This window comes from Eufriesea mexicana, unplaced genomic scaffold, assembly GCF_001483705.2.
Source record: "Eufriesea mexicana isolate 0111107269 unplaced genomic scaffold, ASM148370v2 scaffold17534, whole genome shotgun sequence".
Taxonomy (NCBI): Eukaryota; Metazoa; Arthropoda; class Insecta; order Hymenoptera; family Apidae; genus Eufriesea; species Eufriesea mexicana.
Window position 1 is genome coordinate 45,136 of NW_016924912.1, and position 19,222 is coordinate 64,357.

Genomic DNA, 19,222 nt, shown 5'->3' on the forward strand with positions numbered 1-19,222 from the left:
ACATTATCGAGCATAGTAACGTAATAAATGTTATCATATGAGTACATTTTGTTTGATTCGATACAGTTTGGAACTGATATAGAAGAGCGATTAGGAGAACGGCTTACAGACAGCATGAAGTTATCTTCTACATGCGAGTAGTCAAGCAGGCTAAACCACGGTTCTTTCGAGACATCGCAAACCGATAATCAGAAGAACAATTACGTTCTATTTAATGAGTAAGAGGGATAAGAGAGAAAAGATAAAGGATTTTTATTTTTGATTCCAAGTTAGATAGCGTATCTAGATATGGAAAGTATGCAATAAATTATTATTAGATGCACGCAATAATGATGCCCAACGATGTTCTACGAGCAAATCCGCAGATAGAATTTTGACGTAAAGAATCCTTGAAGAATTTTGAGTCAAGGTTAGGCTCGAGTTGTATTGCAAAAAAGAAAAATTGATTTATAAAACATATATAGAAATAGAAAGAAATACCTGGGAAAAGAGGCATAAAATTCTAAGAAGCTGGAGAATATTTAGGGTTATTTTGGAAGAAATACATCATAGGTATATAAATATAGAGATGGATCACTTATTATAGTGTAAATACAGAGAGAGATTGGCAGGCTTAATTTTACTGTCGTCAATTTCATTTTCGTTTATATATGTGAGTAATTTCCTCCAATAAAGCATACAGGTTAACATTGTTTTCGTGCAATAATAATTGAAAAACTTTCCAACGTGGAAATCTAGATTTCTGATAAGATACTTTCGCGGACAGTAAGTAAAGATGTCATTATTTTATCATTGCATAGTTATAATCATTACCAGTGATTGAAATAGTTTCTTCTTTACAATATTTTCTATTCTTACTTTTTCTTATGCATCCATATATGCATTTATCCCTTAAATTAGACACAGATGCGCTATTAATTTAGTTATCTTTTTTAGTGTGTTAACAATGCATTAATACTGTATTCTATCTCTAATTTGAGGGATAAATACATTATTAATGTAATTATTCTTTAGGCTATGCCTAAAATGTTTTATACAAAGAAAAGCAAATGTCGCTGTTAAAGGAAAGTGAACAGAGAAGTAGCTTAGAGAAGCTATCTTGAAATTATGAAATAAGGAGATACCATCTGCTTAAATGCCATGTTCAATGTATATGAATATCGAAAGACTTTATTAACATAGGAAACATGATTTCATAGAATATAAGTCAGGATCTCTGTCTAAACATACATCCAACTCTGTACCCTAAAGAGAGATGCATTTTTCTATTGACAAATAAAAAAGGAAATTGCAATTACAAAATAAGTGTGTAAATAAATAATTTAATTATACTTATCTGTATCTCTAGCTGTTCTTATTTAAAAATTTATAAATAAAGTATAAAGTGTGATGTATCTTTCCAGAATAGTTCTATATATAGAGAATAATATGTACTTCGATTAATTATTATATATTCAAATTAATAGTACAGAAAATATAAAAATACAGAATTGACCGATTTCAAAAATTTCAAATATTTTATAGTAAACTATTATTTTTTCAAACTTGAATCTAAAACTGTGTTTTTATTCAATACCTAATTAATAAATGTTACTTATTCGTTAATCATTTAATAATAATGGTAACATATGTACATATGTACAGGGTATCATGTAACTGGTGGTAGAAGCAGAAGGTGGTGATTCTACATAAAAAACTAAATAACAAATACAGAATAAAATATTTTCATTTGTATTTTCGTTGTCGAGAAAATCGACTTTGAATATCCACCAAATACGCTAGTATATCATCAGTATACTGATAGTCCATCCGAGCCATAGTTGTAAAGTGCATGTGTAATCGGTGAACATTCAAAGTCGATTTTCTCGATAATGAAGCTTCGAATGAAAAAATCGTATTCTATATTTTTTCATATTCACTTATTCTTCTTATCTCCTTAAAATGATAATAGTTAGTCTTGTTATGATGTAATTCAAAATATAAGGTCGTAAATTTTTATTCTTTATACTTTTTTAATATTTTAAAGAAAAAGAAAATTGGATATTGCTTCTGGCACTTGATAGATATATCAAAATAAGTACTTACGTACTCGTTACGAATTGATATAATATTACATTTGATATAATATTACCAGTCTATAATGTACAAAAAACACTTGAGATATGTACTCTAAACTAAGTTTATGCCTAACATGGAAATTTACCAAAAACTAAAACTAATTAACTCACTCAAACTCAACATATTTTATGCGTTCGTAAATAAATAAATAAATAAATAAATAAATAAATAAATAAATAGATAAATAAATACTAATATGTATTATATCTCAAGCACTCAAGACATTTCGAATAAAAGAGAGAAAAGTGGGAGTCGTTTAGATATTTCTCCCACCATTCAAGATAGTCAATATAACACGTCGCTTGCCCATTGAATACTTGTCGCGAGTGTAACTGTATAGGACGAGGGAGAACATTGGCACACCGAGGGAATCCCGGACTCGTTTCATTTATCGCGAAAAGTCTTTCGCAACGGTAAAATCAAATTATTATAAGTTGTATTGACTTTAAAACAGATTAACATCAGTTTTGCACTATATATGCCTATATATACTCATATTTATATATCTTTTCATATACTATGTATCATATTATTTATGAATAATCATATGTGATACATGTATAATATGTATATAATTTATTTATTTATTTATTACATTATGCTTATATATAAGATAAATAATATTAGTTTTATATATTTTATTTATATAAATATTATTAAAACATATTATAAGCTCATAAATAAATAATATTTATACTATATGTTAATATAATATAACAAGTAAACAAATAAATTATATACATTTACATATAGCTATACTGCGAAATAAAAATGTGTCGAATGAAATATCATAATAAAAAGCATTTGGTTATATTGCAGGTTCGTTTCCCCTCGTAATATCAAGAAAATTTGTTTTTGTAGAGCGATATCAGTATAGGTCATGCGTGGAAGGTTGAGCGGACTCGGACTCTTACTAGTCCTCGTGCGACTTTCGTATCAGGTAAAATTTAGATGTCTATTAAATAAGACAAGTATGGTGATGAATAATGAAAAAGGTTGCGGCCAAAAATCTGACCGAAATTCAGAAGCTGAATACAAATTTTTCTTTTTGCGTGATAAGGGATAAGAACATCCCGTGAAAACCCTGAAGAAGGATTGCTTTTTAATCTATACCATTGTTTATACAAAACAGATGACGTACAAACAAGATTCGTCGAATTATTACACTGCAGCAGTAGTAGAATATTCACCGATTTATATCAGAAATAACGGTTTATTAACTTTAAAGAAGAATACAGATGTGTACATCGAATATATAAAAGAAGCGAGTGAACAGGTGAGCTAGGTTGGTCCCTAACGGTTCGATCTTGGTTGTGCAACTGGTCTTCGTAACGTTTTGACCAAATATTATTTTTCCCCAGAATGCCGACATTATCGTCTTTCCAGAAGATGGATTGACATCGATTCACTTGCCTGCTAGTTGGCCACAACTGGACTCTTGGACAACGGCGATTCCGTCCGCTCTCGACGAATATGTTCCCTGTACGGAAAACCATATCAATGTCGGCGAAGTAAATGCTCCGTATTTGCATGACGAATTGTCATTGGCTAGAAACTTTGATTCATTCTGTACTATTCATTGTTCGTAGACATTGAGAAGATTATCTTGCGCGGCGAAGCGAAATCGTATTTACGTAGTGGTGAACATTGCTGAAAAACGATTTTGCGAATGCAATGATGAATGCCCATCAAATCGTAAAGTATGCAATTATTACAACACCAACGTCGTGTTCGATCGATCAGGAAAAATAATTGCCAGGTAATCGCGTTTTCTTTATTGATCCTGCAAGGATTATTTCCTTTTTTCATTGTCATCGTGAGTAGGTATCGCAAGACACACCTCTTTGACGAGCCAGGATTTGAAACAACCGTAACACCAGAAATAGTAACATTCGATACGGATTTTGGGGTCCGATTTGGTACCTTTATATGTTTCGATATATTATTTTCGGTACCGCCCTTAAATTTGACAAGAATGTTAGGAATTTCGAATATCGTATATAACACCGCCTGGTTTTCGGAAGTGCCATTTTTAACTGGTATGTGTACATACCAAATGCTGCAAGTACTTCGCGGTGCATGTTATTTTGTTTACATGCGATGAATTATTATTTTTCAATTTCCCCTTGCAGCCGTTCAAACGCAATATGGATGGTCCTATGCCGAGGACGTGAATCTGTTAGTAGCTGGATATCATGAACCACTTAGTGGAAGTATTGGAAGCGGTATTTATTTAGGTAATGGCTGGGCTTAGGCCGGTTTGCAATTTTACCGTATACATTTATTTTTTAATTTCAATCATCATCGTTATCTCTTTTTTTAATTAATCGATTATTATTTTATAGGTCGTAACGGAATAGCCAATGCAACCATGTCTCGCGATCCCAAACATCGAATTTTGATCTCTCAAGTTCCAAAGATCAGAACCAAGGAAACTAAAGTTGAACAATTATCAACGAAAGAAGGAGAAAGAAATCAGGAAACGGAGAATGACGCTGGACACCATGATGTCTATGGCTATTATAGCAAATCACTGAAAGGAAACATACCCGACGGGATAAAGTTACTACTCGACAATCTTATATCGTTCACATCTGTCCCACTCAACGGTTCAATGTCCGAAAGCATTTGTCATGGTGACTTTTGTTGTGATTTTGAGATTGCCACTGACATCAGTAATTTGTCTTCGACTCATTATCGCGCAGTAGTTTACAACGGCTTACGTCGATATGGTCAAGTGGTACTAGCTTATGTTAATGTGTGTGGCGTAATTCAATGTTCCAACGACACGATACAGTCTTGCGGTTCTGTTAGCCAATCCAACACCACTTTTTCCACTTTAAGTGTCACGGCAACATTTAATGATTATCCCAAGCTTCTAGTAATGCCCAGTATATTAAACTCCTCGCTCCTTCCTTTCCAGCATTGGACGTATGTCGAACATACGTGTGAAAATCAAACGAATCTAACTATCGTTTTGAATGAAGTGACAAAAGATCTTGTTACCTTTGGCATATATGCTAGAAATTTTTACCGAGACAAACAGAATTGATTATCGTTTATCTTTAATGTTTACGCTTATTACTTTCCTTTTTTTAATATTCTTGATATCATTTGATACATCTACTTAATAAAAAATTGGGCATAATGTTACGAAGATACACGAAATAAAACTCGTTACGCGTATCAGGGTCCTTTTTTATTTTTTTGTTCTTCCTTCATTCTTTGTCCAAGCCCCCCCCCCCTCCCCTCTCCCGGCCCAATTACATTCGATTATTTCAAACAAAACAATCACAAATCGTAACCAGGACAAGAATGCAACAGTTAGGCTGAACGAAAACGGGAATGCATAATAGACAATGATCAACCAAATATCAAAAAAAGAAATGCTATCTTTTTTATCAATTTCACGTCGATTTTGCAAAAATAAATCGCACGTGAGGCTATTGACATTTTGCTCAAAAAATCAATATGCGCATACTGATTTACCGAAAGTAAGTTTTCAGGATTATCGTCAAAAATCTCTACAAAATTCGAATGTATCGGCCAAACGAAGTATCGATGAACGAAAAACGTCAACTTACGCAATGTCTTTTGGTACGTTTCTCCAAATACGTTCTATTGTTTTTACTAACGTGGAAAATATGATAAAAGAAACGAGAAAATAAAAAGGTTATTCATCTAAAGAGATAGTAAGAAAAAAAAAGGATAAGTTTATGATCCCTTTATTTACAAATAGTGACCGGTGTTGCTCTGCTTTATGGAGTAAAGTCTCATATGTTGCATTATATAATGTGTCTATCCCCATCACGTGACATTTTAATGGAAACACAAATTGAAATCTGTTTGCAAGATATAGCAGTAGGAAAAGTATCTATATTTAAATGGCGAGGAAAACCGATCTTTATTTATCATCGGTGAGACTAATACCAAAGATTCCAAAGATACCAAAGATTTTACCTTTATCCAAACCCTAGTTTTTTCAATTGAACTTTGAAATATATTGTAGCCACAGTTCCATTATAAAACAAGAAAAAGAAGTAAATATTGCGAAATTAAGGGATCCCGAGAGCGATGATAAAAGGACCAAACGATCCGAATGGTTAATCGTCATTGGAATTTGCACGCATCTCGGTTGTGTACCTATTCCTAATTCCGGTATGATACCTGGTGGATTTTATTGCCCATGCCATGGATCTCATTTCGATGCATCTGGACGTATACGTAGAGGTCCTGCACCTACCAACTTAGAAATACCGGAATACAAATTCCTCTCTGATAATATTATTCTTATTGGCTGATTATATAGCCATTTAATATTCATATCTTTTTCCTAATGTGATATTTAATAGTTTTCTGTTTCATCATTTCTTCCTTCTTTCCTTCCCTTCTTTTTCTTTTTTCTTATATTTTTTTTTTCCTTTTTTCTCTAACATCAATTACCTTTATTTTTTATTTCTATGAGAATGGCGTTGAGTCGATGAAATGATGTTCACTTCCTTTTTCTTTTATCACTGTTCATGTATTTCTGTAACAAGTATTTATCTTCATTACCAACATTATTGTTATTTATCGGCGTCCCTGTCTCTACTCTTTTTAAAAATGTTTAATTAAAGAGGTAGTTACATGTAAATAGCGTTAAATAGCGCGACGCTTCGGCTATTTCCGATTACATTCGGTGAATTCCGACGATTGGTTAGTACTTTGTCGTGCGTGTATGTTTATATCCTTCCTTCGTCTTTCTACTCACTTTTCCCATAATTTCTTTCAGATTGAATGTGAAACCGATTAGTTTCCAAAATTTGCAATGACACCACCAATGGAGAGAATACAAATCCTTGAAACGATCGAAAAGGATATTATTGTGTGCCTGCAAAGTGCAGGTGATCAACAAACCTGCCTTGCTTATAAATACACGATTTGAAATGCAATGACATTTCTCGTTTAATTACAGAATAATTTTTATCATTTTGTATAGGGCAAGCTTTTGTGGAGCTCAGTAAAGAAAAATCCAGTTTGAAACAAGCTGAAGCACAAACTCAACAATTCTTAAAGACTCTAGGACATGTAGAGTCTAAATTAAGTGAACAAATTAATTATCTAACTCAAGTTTCAACAGGTACCTAATCATTTAACTGCACAAAAATGTTACCTGTTTCATGAGCTAATTTACTTCATCTTATCGCAGGACAACCACACGAAGGTTCTGGATATGCAAGCCAAAAGGTACTCCAAATGGCATGGCATAGGTTAGAACACGCACGAAGCAGAGTAAACGAATTGGAACGTATTAAAAGTAAACCAAGATGAGCACATCTTATTTATATATACATATATGCCGGTTAATCATTTTCAACATATCATAATCATGATCAAAATACTTCAATCCAATTAGTCTGTTTGCAAATCTTGACTTCATTGATTGATTGAGTAGTTTGGTATATATGCAATATTAATATGTTCATCTCTGGTATTTATTGATAATTTCAAAGATAACAAAGTAACTATTAAAATAACTATGTAACATGAATCAAAGGTTTAAATAATTCATGCATATTGTTCATTTACTTATTCTTGTATTTTTGTTACAATAGCACTAAAAATATCTTACAGGAGGAACATTCCTATTGTAAAACTCAACTTGAATTGAGCATAAATATAGTAAAACACAGATCAACCGTTATAAGAATATTTTATGGCAAAGAAAAAAAAAAAAAAAAATGATATTTAAGGTACAGATCCATCTACAACGCCCATGCTACGTTTTACTGTAGCGGCTAGAGAAAGTCTCGACCTTCTCTCCTCGTCTAGTTGTTTTGTCAATAACGACATTTGCGATTGTAAATCTGTCATTTGACTTTTCAATGTTCTAACTGTTTCTGATAATATTCTGTATGAAACAGATGTATACGTTAGAATTTTTTAAATTATGTGATTACGTATAATATTGTATTAGAATTTACACAACAAATTTACCGATTACTACAAAAATCCCAATTTCCATGGTTATGCATCAGAGATGTTCTATCCCGCATTTTATGTGAATCGTATTCCAGCATCGCTAAAGTGTAAATATAAGATATATAAACGTTAGAATGCATAAAGTTATTGTGTTGAAAATCAACAATGTAATCCATGACTTACAAGCTGATTCTCCAGAATGTACAGTGAATCTAGCATTAACAGAAAGACAGTATGCCTCAATCACCTTCAGTATAATTGCATCCTCTTCAAATTGTCTTTCATCTGCAATTAGCAAAATGTATTATGATGTAGTACTTTACAAAGTCCAATTATTTTTAAATTTATGATATGCATGATAAACCTGATGTCATTTTTACCAAATACTTTGAATGTGTAAAACGGAGGCGCTGGTCGCAATGAAGCGATGTTCCAAGGTGTTCTAATTCCTAGAGAAGTACAATGTTCTGAGATCGATCTGTGTTGTTGTTGCTGCTGCTGCTGCTGCTGCTGCTGCTGTTGCTGTTGCTGTTGCTGTTGCTGCTGCTGTTGCTGCTGCTGCTGCTGCTGCTGTTGATGTTGTTGTTGTGTTTGTGACTGTGGTTGTTGTTTCCCAGTTTGTTGATTGCCAATCTAACAAATTAGAACAAGAAATACAAATTAAAACAATTAGAAAGATCTTATGAATGATATTTCTTGTAATTATAATAAAAATGATATTAATTTCTAAACGTGCTGTATTAATTACATGTCCATGTTCTAAATGAATGATAACAAAATTATAAATAAATCAATTATGCAAGTTAATGTCGATCTTACTTTTACAATTTAAATTCTTAAAATGCATACCGACGTTAGTAGAGCAAAAGCTTACTTCACACAACATGGCTGTGAAAGGAAAGCATACGCTCGCGCGCGCGCGCGCGCGCGTGTATGTGTGTGTGCGCGCGCGCGTGCACGCATATGTTGAGTAAGTAGGCCCTTTTGCTTGCGCGCACATTTCCAGAGAGATATAATTAGTAAATAAAACAAGCAAAAATGCTAATTATACAAAAAGAAAGAAAAAAAAAAACAGCCATGCCATGGAAGCTTGCCTTGATCCGAGCATCCAGACAATGGTATAGATTTCTTCAACCACCAATGAGCGTATAATCCTGATGTGTATATTTTATTCGTTCCACTGTAATCATTTTCAACGACTGGACGATTTGGCTGAATTGCTTTCCTTCCAATTTTTCGTACAATTGTTTGATGTTTGTATGGTATAGGTTGCGTAAACCTTCTTTGCATTGTATGCTCATATTTATCCAAAGATACATAAACTGTATTTTCTCGTGTTTGAATTTCTTTCACTGTGAAAGTATGATCAGAATTGTAAACGCTTTTGTTAGCGGTATCACAAACCGATATATCCAAATTATTGTCAATTTGTTTCGATAAATCAGATAAGTTAGCAGTATCCCTCGGGGTAGAACCGAAGGGTGATGTACAAACGCACTGATATTCAAAATTATTCTCATCGTTCTCACTTTCGCCAGAATAAATTCTTACAGGTTCAATGTCGCATTTGTTATCAGTATATGTACATGATTTACAAGAAGAATTGATTTCAAAAGAATTCAATCGATAACTTTCAGCCATTCCAGAATCTAATGATCCGACGCTAACTACTCTTGTTTGTAAACCAAATCCAAGCTTTTCTTGAGTATATGTTTGTAATTGGCAACAATGTTCAATAACATTTGAGCTGCACTCAGGAACTGACAGATGATACACAGAATTTATGGTAACAGGCTGTTCGTCAGTAAATGCGTTATTCTTTAAACACTTTACCGCGACTGTTGCATTTATGTGCTTTTTCATTTCGCCAAATTTATTTTTTTGGAAGTTAGAATTAATTGGAAATGAACGAGCAAGAGTAGTAAAACGTGATCGACAAACCGGTTGTCCACCAGGAATATTAATATTATTTACATTATTGTTATTGATAAAATCAGTTGTAGCAGAGCTTGTAATGCCAACAAGTGGCAAACTTTTGCTAATTTCACGTGTATTATTTTGTGCTGTTATGAATTCTGTTAAAGACGAACCCTTTGATATTCCTACAGTGCTAAGATCGAGATCTCCTAATGCATATTTTACATCGAGAGTCAGAGTAGATTTACGCAATACTGTCGTTCCAACGAGTGATTGTTCCATTTTAATCTTATTCTGCTCATAGCTTCCGCAGTTACGGGAACAATCCTGACTACTTGTTTGCATCGGATAAAGAGCATATGTCGTTATATTAGTCCTTCGCATTTTTACATTTTTCATATCCGGCCTCAGAACATATTGTAAATAAAGCAACTTTTTCAAAAGTTCAGGACATATAATCTTTTTCTTGACTAATTTTGCAAAATATCTTGAAAGACGAACATACGGGGGTAAGTTGTAACTCACACGTAACGCTGTTGATGATTTCACAAGACTATTGCTTGTTATTTGTTCCTGTATTAGAAGCTCGATCCAGTGCTGCTGATCTTCTTTAGTAGCACAAAGTACAAGTATACTCTCGATCATTGGTCCTAAGGTCAAAGAGAATCGTTTTGATTAAAAACCAAGTAAAATATTTATTCTTCATTTAGTAGAAAATGAAATGTATTTCTTACCAGTAATTTCAAAAGCATTTCTCATTTCATCAGTATCTTCTGTTTGAGTGATAGTAATACCCGTTAATGGAAGTTTTCCCTATGAATGGATAAAGTGTGCACATGTTTACTTGGACATTTCAGAAAATTGAAATATACAACTGGATGTAACATATATAGGGGAAAGATAATGGAATATACTTCATAGACGAAGGAACTCATCCTCGGGCTAGCACCAAGAACCAAAAGAGTCGTTGGAAAAAGAACAAAGTATCTATCTCGACGATCTAGACCCGTAACACCGCTTGCTAAAGTAACAGAACCAACATAGAGAATTTCTCCGAGAGAATTCAACTCTTCTCCTTCCCATCCTTTAATACCACTAGTTAACACTTGGAGTGCCAATTCACGTTGTTTTCGAATGGACGCACATCGACTCTACGTAACAAGAAAACACAACGTCATATATATATTACATATTACACAGAATAAATAATATGAAAGAGTTTAAATAATAAATTAAATAACTTACCGCTATTTCTCTATACACAGCTATACTACGTTGAGTGTCACCTCTGTCAGAATGATTCTTTTCTGTATACCTCTCCAATTCTTGTAGCATAGCGGAATATTTATCTAACCTTCGAAAAGGTTTGCTTAAACCAGTTGTTAACACTAATATACCGGGCGATATTGATCCGCTACGTTCCATGAAATCATTCAACTCGTCCCTGTAAAGGAAAGGCTTTACTTTGACCTGCTAATTCTTTGTTGTATGTAAACATGTAATGAATAATTTTTGTTTTGGCGCACACCTGTACCGATCTAAAATACATACAGCCCGCGGATGATTTCCACAATATGTCATATGGATAGACTTTAATTTTGGAGCAAGTGTTAAAAAAAGATTACCAACTCTAGAAGCAGAATCTTGCGTCATAGCTGTTTCCAAATTAGATAGCAATCGTTGATGCACCTCCAATATTTCATGTATATTACCTAATAGTTGTTTGTATTCTTCTTTGCTCAATCTACATTCAAGATATAAAAGAATTTTTAATATCGCAGGTATATAATGTAAATAATATACGTTTACATGTTTTACATGCACAAATACAAATGCATATGCACAGGCACGTTATTAATCAATAATACACAGAATATACTTACATACTGGCTGATTCTAAGGGATGTAAAAAGCTATTTATCAAACCCTGTAACTCTGCTACATTTACTCTTTCAGAATCCACTAAATCCTTTAATACAATGTCACGATTTAATTTTTGATGGACAGGTGATTCTTGTAAAATTTTCTCAGGAGAAATCTTTACAGCCGATACATTGTTTTCTTTGAACAAAATAGAAATAAGCATAATATCAATATAACAAATGTGCAACATAGATTATCAGGATGTTTAAAAATACAACTATTTTGTTTCGCTCAGCATACCTGGCACTCTGCATTCTTTCACATGATTGGATGGAAACCAACCTGTTTTGTCATGCAATGTACCTTCCCACCAACCTTCCTCGTCGGTTTGCGTTATAGTTATCACATCTCCTTTCTTGAAACACAACTGTAACAAAAAATATAACAATGACTGAGATGGAAAGCGATTCTGTAGGAACTTTTGTATAGCATAATAAAATAAAAATCAAACATACTTCGTCATTGTTCTTTCCTTTAAAGGAAAAAAGTGCAGTTACAAATTTTGGTGCATCAGGCTTTGACATGGCCATTAATATAAATACAAGGGAGAAAAAGAAGAGAACAAAAGAATCGAGAACTTTACAGCGTAACTGAATATACAATGTAAGAGAAAAACGAGACAAAAGTTAATAGTACAGTTTCATCGTATCAGGGAATGTTCTTCTATTTTTTTGCGTTTTGTGTTTTCTTTCCCTTTCTTTTTATTAATTCAATTACACTTCCATTATCAAATTTGAAATGATATAACGCAAAAAACTTGATACATATTCGTTAAGTGTATTCGCTTCAATGGCATTGTTCTACTTTCACAAAACTACGTTTCTTATTTCTACCCTTGAGCGTTTAATGACATTTGACTGATAATCGTAGGTTTGACCTTGATTCAGAGTATCGCAGGTATTCTTGGCCGATCATCTATAAACATACTCGATTGTATTTAACAGATAATTGAGTAGTTATTGCATGAAACGATAGAAAATTATTCGAAGATGTGTCAAATGTAACCACCGATCATTTAAGAAAGGAGGAGGTTAGCCTTACTTACAGATGTCTGCGATATCTTAGCAAACTATTAATATCCTATACACAGATGCAAGCAAATATGCCTATGTGCGAGTTGAATTTCGTGTAGCAACGTGTACTTATTTTCTACATAAAGTAACTTACTATTTAAGTAGATAAAGTAACATTTGCGAAAGAACATAGCTTTCATGTATAAATAAGATAGATAAATAATAAATAAATGAGAAGGTAATAATTTTCTGAAAAACAATTGTTTTTTCTGTTGTTCGAACGTGTTCCGTAATGTCGTAAAATATATTTCACGAATGAAAAGAACTTGAAAATTCTTCGTTTAAAAAAATAAAATTTTATCTTAAATACATGCTCGCTACGCATTTATAGATGATTTTATAGCGATATACGTGTGTATATATGAAATGATATTTTCATTCGTAAATGCAGTGTCAATAGGTGTACGTATGCATATGATAGATGGGCGAAAAGCAATATAAATATACTATGCAAAGAGGTAAATTTTTGTAGGAAAAGAACGATACATGCAACATCGTGTAATAAATGAATTAGATGAATGAGAAAATGTTGTGTCTTTATTTTACCAATTTACATGCATTCCATATTACCTACATATCGCATCTGTTTTGGGGCATTATTAATATTGCACTTCTAATATAATACGATGAAATGTAATTTTGGAAAACAATGGGGTTTCGGTTTTTATCGTGGATGCTTAGATTCGCGATCGTTTAAGAAGTATATTCAATGGGTTTTCTTTGAATTTTGTAGTTTATATACATAGATGTGAAGAAGAACGCATATGTCGAAGTAATCATCAACATAATAACTCGGTGTATAGAATTGATTTCAATGATTTGAAATTATACATACGAATATAATATAATTTCGATGAAACGATAACTTTTTCTAGATATATTGGATATACGTAGAGATATAGAAATATAAATAGAAAGGAAAAGTGTGTTCATAACGAGTATTATCGAAAGGATCATTGTTGCGAGTATCGCGGCATTGTGATCATTGTTATCGCTAACACAGGCATTACGTGGTATAGAACTTGGGGGCGGGGGGCCGCGTGAGAAATTCGATGGAACTTGATAAATTTCTCGTTGTATAACGATTTTCTACACGATAGAAAATCATTTTTCCGATAGCAGCACGGTCAATATGCAAACAACGTTGTTTGATACACCGATAACAAGAGGAGACAATAAAATTGGCGCGGTTTTACTACGCACACACAGGTACAAGGATATAATATAACATCGATCGAAGAAATCGCCTAATCGATAGGCTCTGGTCCGCAAAATGTGGGTATTTGTCGGTGCATATACATACGATCGCATATTCATACATACATATTCAAGGAGACGCGGTTATCGAAATATACGTATCTCGATCGTCCACCACTTGTCTTTTTCTAAATTTTTTTCAGCTCGAGGGCAGTGCGCATCACATTCCAAAAGACGGTGTTGTGTTTCTCGGATTCTTCGAACAAACACCTCATCTCGACAACATCGATTATAAATTTTCGGTTAAAACCTGCATCATCGTTCACGAAGAATTGTTGAAGATTTACATTGATGGACGGATAATTATCAACGAACATCGTATTCCCTCTCACCCTTTTTTCTCCCTTTCCTTCCGCCTTATCGGAATGTGAATTGTTTTTCTTTTATCGCCTCTACCTTTTCCTTCTCCTCGCACGTCTTGTTTCTTATCGAATTGGTCCTTCCGATTACAGTCAACCATCTAATTCTCCATCTTCCGGTGAAACGTGAAACACGCGTATGTGCATATTCTGAGCGTTTAACGTCGCTGCTCTCGTCGTTAATACGGTTTAGAGAATGTGCAGAGGACGGTCTCTCGTTAAAGGAGAAAGAATGGTGCAAGTAATACAACAACATGCGCGTGTCGAGGACATTCGTTCCTATTTAAACACGTAATCTGTTTCGTAAACGATATAACGTTTTATCGAAAAAACGAAATGCCCGTCCCCGTTCGAAATTTGAAAATGAACGAATATCAGTCTCGCGCGCGCTCATGCGCGTTCTAAATAATTAAAAGTTAAAAATCGGTACGGCACGATGCGGGACGATACGATACGATACGATACGATACGATACGACACGATAAGATACGATAAGATAAGATAAGATAAGAAGATAAGATACGATACGATACGATACGATACGATACGATACGATACGATGCGATGCGATGCGATGCGATGCGATGCGATACATTGCAATACGTTGCGATGCGATGCAAGCGATACGATACGGTACGATAGGATACGATAGGATACGATACGATACGATACGATACGATACGATAGGATACGATACGATACGATACGATACAGTACAATGCAATACGGTATAATACGATGCGATACGATACAATACTATATTACACGATATGGTACGCTATGCTATGCTACGCTACAATACGTTGCGTTACGTTGCGTTATGTTACGTTACGGTACGTTTCATTTCTGTACGAAATAATATGAAAAGTAACCAGAAATTTTCGTAGAAATAAGTAACGCGTTTCTTAGCGACTAATTATATGGTCATTTGTGTATTCGAAATGCTCGATACGTTCGTTACGATGTAACGCAGTAATGGCGATTTAAACGATTGCCACGGCTCGTAGAAATTGCTTTCTACTCGATGGACGGGAGATTATTATAAAGTAACTATAGACCAAGGTAAAATTGGTTTTATACTTAAAGAATAATATGATTTACCGGACAGTCTTTCAGAAATACGTCATGCCTGCAAAACCTCGTAAACGAACAAAATCTCGCATGAGTAATTATACATTTATCACATCGCTCGATGTATACATTTTTTTAAATAACCCTTTCTATTATTCTCCGTATGTGCTTAAAGGCGCGTATCTATAATCAAATAATCGTTCGTTATTACACGAATTTCTTTGCTACATCGCATCGTAGGGAATTAATAAGAAAAACAAACATATGTACTTTAACGTATGTAGCTTTAGCAGATAAAAAATTGCACATTTTCGCATGCACCTTCTATTTTCCTTTGCTTTTTTTTCCCACTCTTCTTCTTTTCTATCTAGCTACTTCTCTGTTCTCTTATATCTTATTTTGTCGGATCGTTTACACGATGAACGGAGCAAGGCGACAAACCCTTGTACCGTTTGTTCGCAATTGCGTTTAACGTATCGATCATCGAAGCAACTACATTATCGATCGAATCTTTGTATAGAAATATACAAACGTCCCTTTCATTACTATGTAACAAAATGTTTAATATCGTAAAGTAATTATAGTTTGCTATAACGCATCGTTCATATAAATTCGAGTGGAGCTTGTTTATTTCATTCACCTTTCGGGCCATATAGCAGGATAGTAATGTATATATTAAACATTCGAAGGGAAAAGAAATCGATAACGCGATTGTATCGCAGCAAGGGAAGACTAGCGTGGGGAGAGTTAGGAGCTATAGAAGGTGGTGATGGTGGAGGAGGAGGAGCAGGAGGAGGAGGAGGAGGAGGAGGAGGAGGAGGAAAGACTGAGAGTAAGAGTGAATCGGTGAATATGTGATAAAGTACTCGCTGCTTTTTTACAACATCAGCATCGTAACGATTAGTTTCTGATAGGAATTAGGTAGTAATGGAAAGAATTTTGCCACGATACCACGTGTACACGAAGTATCGATCTCCTTTCTGATTTTTCTTCGAATACAATCCTCCCTCGGATAAAGGCATAGTCAAAGATCCGCTAAAAACGTTTTCAACTATTCGATTATGTACTTGGATCATCGACTGAATCTTTATCCTGTATTCTGGTTCTGTCATATTAAAGTTTCTTTCGGTTATCTATGTAGACAATCTACATATGTAGATTATTTTACGTTCAACACCTTTAACGTACAGTAAAGGATTCAACATATAAAATGGTCGTGAATTTATCTATGAGCATAATTGTTACAGCGCATGCGCGTATCAGTTTATATACATATACGTATCAAAGTATCTGAACGCATCGCACCTAAAGAAATGTATGTTAGGTATATACATATATATGTATATATACATACCTAACCTACATTATATGTATATACATACATTATATATATATACATACATTATATACGTATACGTGCGTGCTGTTTTACGTATTCATTTATACTAATTTGAACATCTGAATATATATTAATTTATAAACATAATTAACTGACCATTCGATCACAATTTAAACGTTTTTAAAATATCTCGAAAACTTGATTTCGTAACTGATCGTTTGCGTTGGTCCATTCCTTCCTTTATCTGTCACTTATTTTGGTGTTTTAACCATTATTCGATTGAATAACGCAGAATTGATTTCTCTATTATTGTAATGAGACAAATGGAGAGAACGGAAAGAGAGAGAGAGAGAGGGGAGAGGGAGAGAGGGAGAGCGAAAAGAGAGAGGGGAAATGGACAACATCCATACGAATAAAATACACAAAAACAAAAGGACTGATTTGTGGTCCCATGAACGTTAATTTCCACAATGGAAGATTCAAAACAGATAAAGCAATGTTTATAATATGGGAATAAGTATAAAAAGAACAAGAAAGACCGAGTGTGTCTTCATCTTCTCTCCACGAGGTGGAGGAGGAGGAGGAGGAGGAGGAGGAGGAGAACGATACGATACGATACGATACGATAGGATACGATACGATACGATACGATACAGTACAATGCAATACGGTATAATACGATGCGATACGATACAATACTATATTACACGATATGGTACGCTATGCTATGCTACGCTACAATACGTTGCGTTACGTTGCGTTATGTTACGTTACGGTACGTTTCATTTCTGTACGAAATAATATGAAAAGTAACCAGAAATTTTCGTAGAAATAAGTAACGCGTTTCTTAGCGACTAATTATATGGTCATTTGTGTATTCGAAATGCTCGATACGTTCGTTACGATGTAACGCAGTAATGGCGATTTAAACGATTGCCACGGCTCGTAGAAATTGCTTTCTACTCGATGGACGGGAGATTATTATAAAGTAACTATAGACCAAGGTAAAATTGGTTTTATACTTAAAGAATAATATGATTTACCGGACAGTCTTTCAGAAATACGTCATGCCTGCAAAACCTCGTAAACGAACAAAATCTCGCATGAGTAATTATACATTTATCACATCGCTCGATGTATACATTTTTTTAAATAACCCTTTCTATTATTCTCCGTATGTGCTTAAAGGCGCGTATCTATAATCAAATAATCGTTCGTTATTACACGAATTTCTTTGCTACATCGCATCGTAGGGAATTAATAAGAAAAACAAACATATGTACTTTAACGTATGTAGCTTTAGCAGATAAAAAATTGCACATTTTCGCATGCACCTTCTATTTTCCTTTGCTTTTTTTTCCCACTCTTCTTCTTTTCTATCTAGCTACTTCTCTGTTCTCTTATATCTTATTTTGTCGGATCGTTTACACGATGAACGGAGCAAGGCGACAAACCCTTGTACCGTTTGTTCGCAATTGCGTTTAACGTATCGATCATCGAAGCAACTACATTATCGATCGAATCTTTGTATAGAAATATACAAACGTCCCTTTCATTACTATGTAACAAAATGTTTAATATCGTAAAGTAATTATAGTTTGCTATAACGCATCGTTCATATAAATTCGAGTGGAGCTTGTTTATTTCATTCACCTTTCGGGCCATATAGCAGGATAGTAATGTATATATTAAACATTCGAAGGGAAAAGAAATCGATAACGCGATTGTATCGCAGCAAGGGAAGACTAGCGTGGGGAGAGTTAGGAGCTATAGAAGGTGGTGATGGTGGAGGAGGAGGAGCAGGAGGAGGAGGAGGAGGAGGAGGAGGAGGAGGAAAGACTGAGAGTAAGAGTGAATCGGTGAATATGTGATAAAGTACTCGCTGCTTTTTTACAACATCAGCATCGTAACGATTAGTTTCTGATAGGAATTAGGTAGTAATGGAAAGAATTTTGCCACGATACCACGTGTACACGAAGTATCGATCTCCTTTCTGATTTTTCTTCGAATACAATCCTCCCTCGGATAAAGGCATAGTCAAAGATCCGCTAAAAACGTTTTCAACTATTCGATTATGTACTTGGATCATCGACTGAATCTTTATCCTGTATTCTGGTTCTGTCATATTAAAGTTTCTTTCGGTTATCTATGTAGACAATCTACATATGTAGATTATTTTACGTTCAACACCTTTAACGTACAGT

General features: G+C 34.1%; 4 protein-coding genes across 8 annotated transcripts; 3 read left to right on the forward strand and 1 right to left on the reverse strand.

The window, feature by feature from the left end:
• Positions 1-747: 747 nt before the first annotated feature.
• Positions 748-5,246, forward strand: LOC108554176 (vanin-like protein 1). 3 transcript variants are annotated; one of them, XM_017909365.1, is made up of 8 exons: positions 748-765; positions 2,938-3,058; positions 3,251-3,394; positions 3,480-3,629; positions 3,708-3,877; positions 3,943-4,157; positions 4,251-4,355; positions 4,464-5,246. In XM_017909365.1, exons 2-8 carry the CDS (start codon positions 2,999-3,001, stop codon positions 5,168-5,170), a joined length of 1,551 nt encoding a protein of 516 aa, XP_017764854.1. In that variant the 5' UTR covers positions 748-765; positions 2,938-2,998; the 3' UTR covers positions 5,171-5,246. The 3 variants fall into 3 exon arrangements, with proteins under 3 accessions (XP_017764854.1, XP_017764853.1, XP_017764855.1); XM_017909364.1 differs by lacking the exon at positions 748-765 and adding an exon at positions 2,319-2,531; XM_017909366.1 differs by lacking the exon at positions 748-765 and adding an exon at positions 2,319-2,531 and having other exon boundaries at positions 2,980-3,058.
• A 231-nt stretch (positions 5,247-5,477) lies between these two features.
• LOC108554161 (cytochrome b-c1 complex subunit Rieske, mitochondrial) lies at positions 5,478-6,419 on the forward strand. Its single transcript, XM_017909348.1, has 3 exons — positions 5,478-5,715; positions 5,858-6,035; positions 6,128-6,419. The coding sequence occupies exons 1-3, from the start codon at positions 5,478-5,480 to the stop codon at positions 6,417-6,419; spliced, it is 708 nt and encodes a 235-aa protein (XP_017764837.1).
• Positions 6,420-6,843: 424 nt separating this feature from the next.
• MED11 (mediator complex subunit 11) lies at positions 6,844-7,454 on the forward strand. The gene is made up of 3 exons (XM_017909360.1): positions 6,844-7,001; positions 7,097-7,237; positions 7,307-7,454. The coding sequence occupies exons 1-3, from the start codon at positions 6,926-6,928 to the stop codon at positions 7,426-7,428; spliced, it is 339 nt and encodes a 112-aa protein (XP_017764849.1). The 5' UTR covers positions 6,844-6,925; the 3' UTR covers positions 7,429-7,454.
• Positions 7,455-7,830: 376 nt separating this feature from the next.
• Positions 7,831-13,137, reverse strand: RtGEF (Rho-type guanine nucleotide exchange factor). Of its 3 annotated transcripts, XM_017909350.1 has the most exons (12): positions 12,375-13,137; positions 12,160-12,286; positions 11,880-12,057; positions 11,525-11,740; positions 11,242-11,440; positions 10,911-11,147; positions 10,731-10,809; positions 10,522-10,646; positions 8,460-8,712; positions 8,263-8,364; positions 8,095-8,179; positions 7,831-8,008 (listed from the first exon to the last, which is right to left on the reverse strand). In XM_017909350.1, the coding sequence occupies exons 1-12, from the start codon at positions 12,447-12,449 to the stop codon at positions 7,846-7,848; spliced, it is 1,839 nt and encodes a 612-aa protein (XP_017764839.1). In that variant the 5' UTR covers positions 12,450-13,137; the 3' UTR covers positions 7,831-7,845. The 3 variants fall into 3 exon arrangements, 1 of the variants encoding a protein (XP_017764839.1); XR_001890682.1 differs by lacking the exons at positions 7,831-8,008; positions 8,095-8,179 and having other exon boundaries at positions 8,285-8,364; positions 9,174-10,646; positions 12,375-12,834; positions 12,965-13,137; XR_001890681.1 differs by lacking the exons at positions 7,831-8,008; positions 8,095-8,179 and having other exon boundaries at positions 8,285-8,364; positions 9,174-10,646.
• Positions 13,138-19,222: the final 6,085 nt, after the last annotated feature.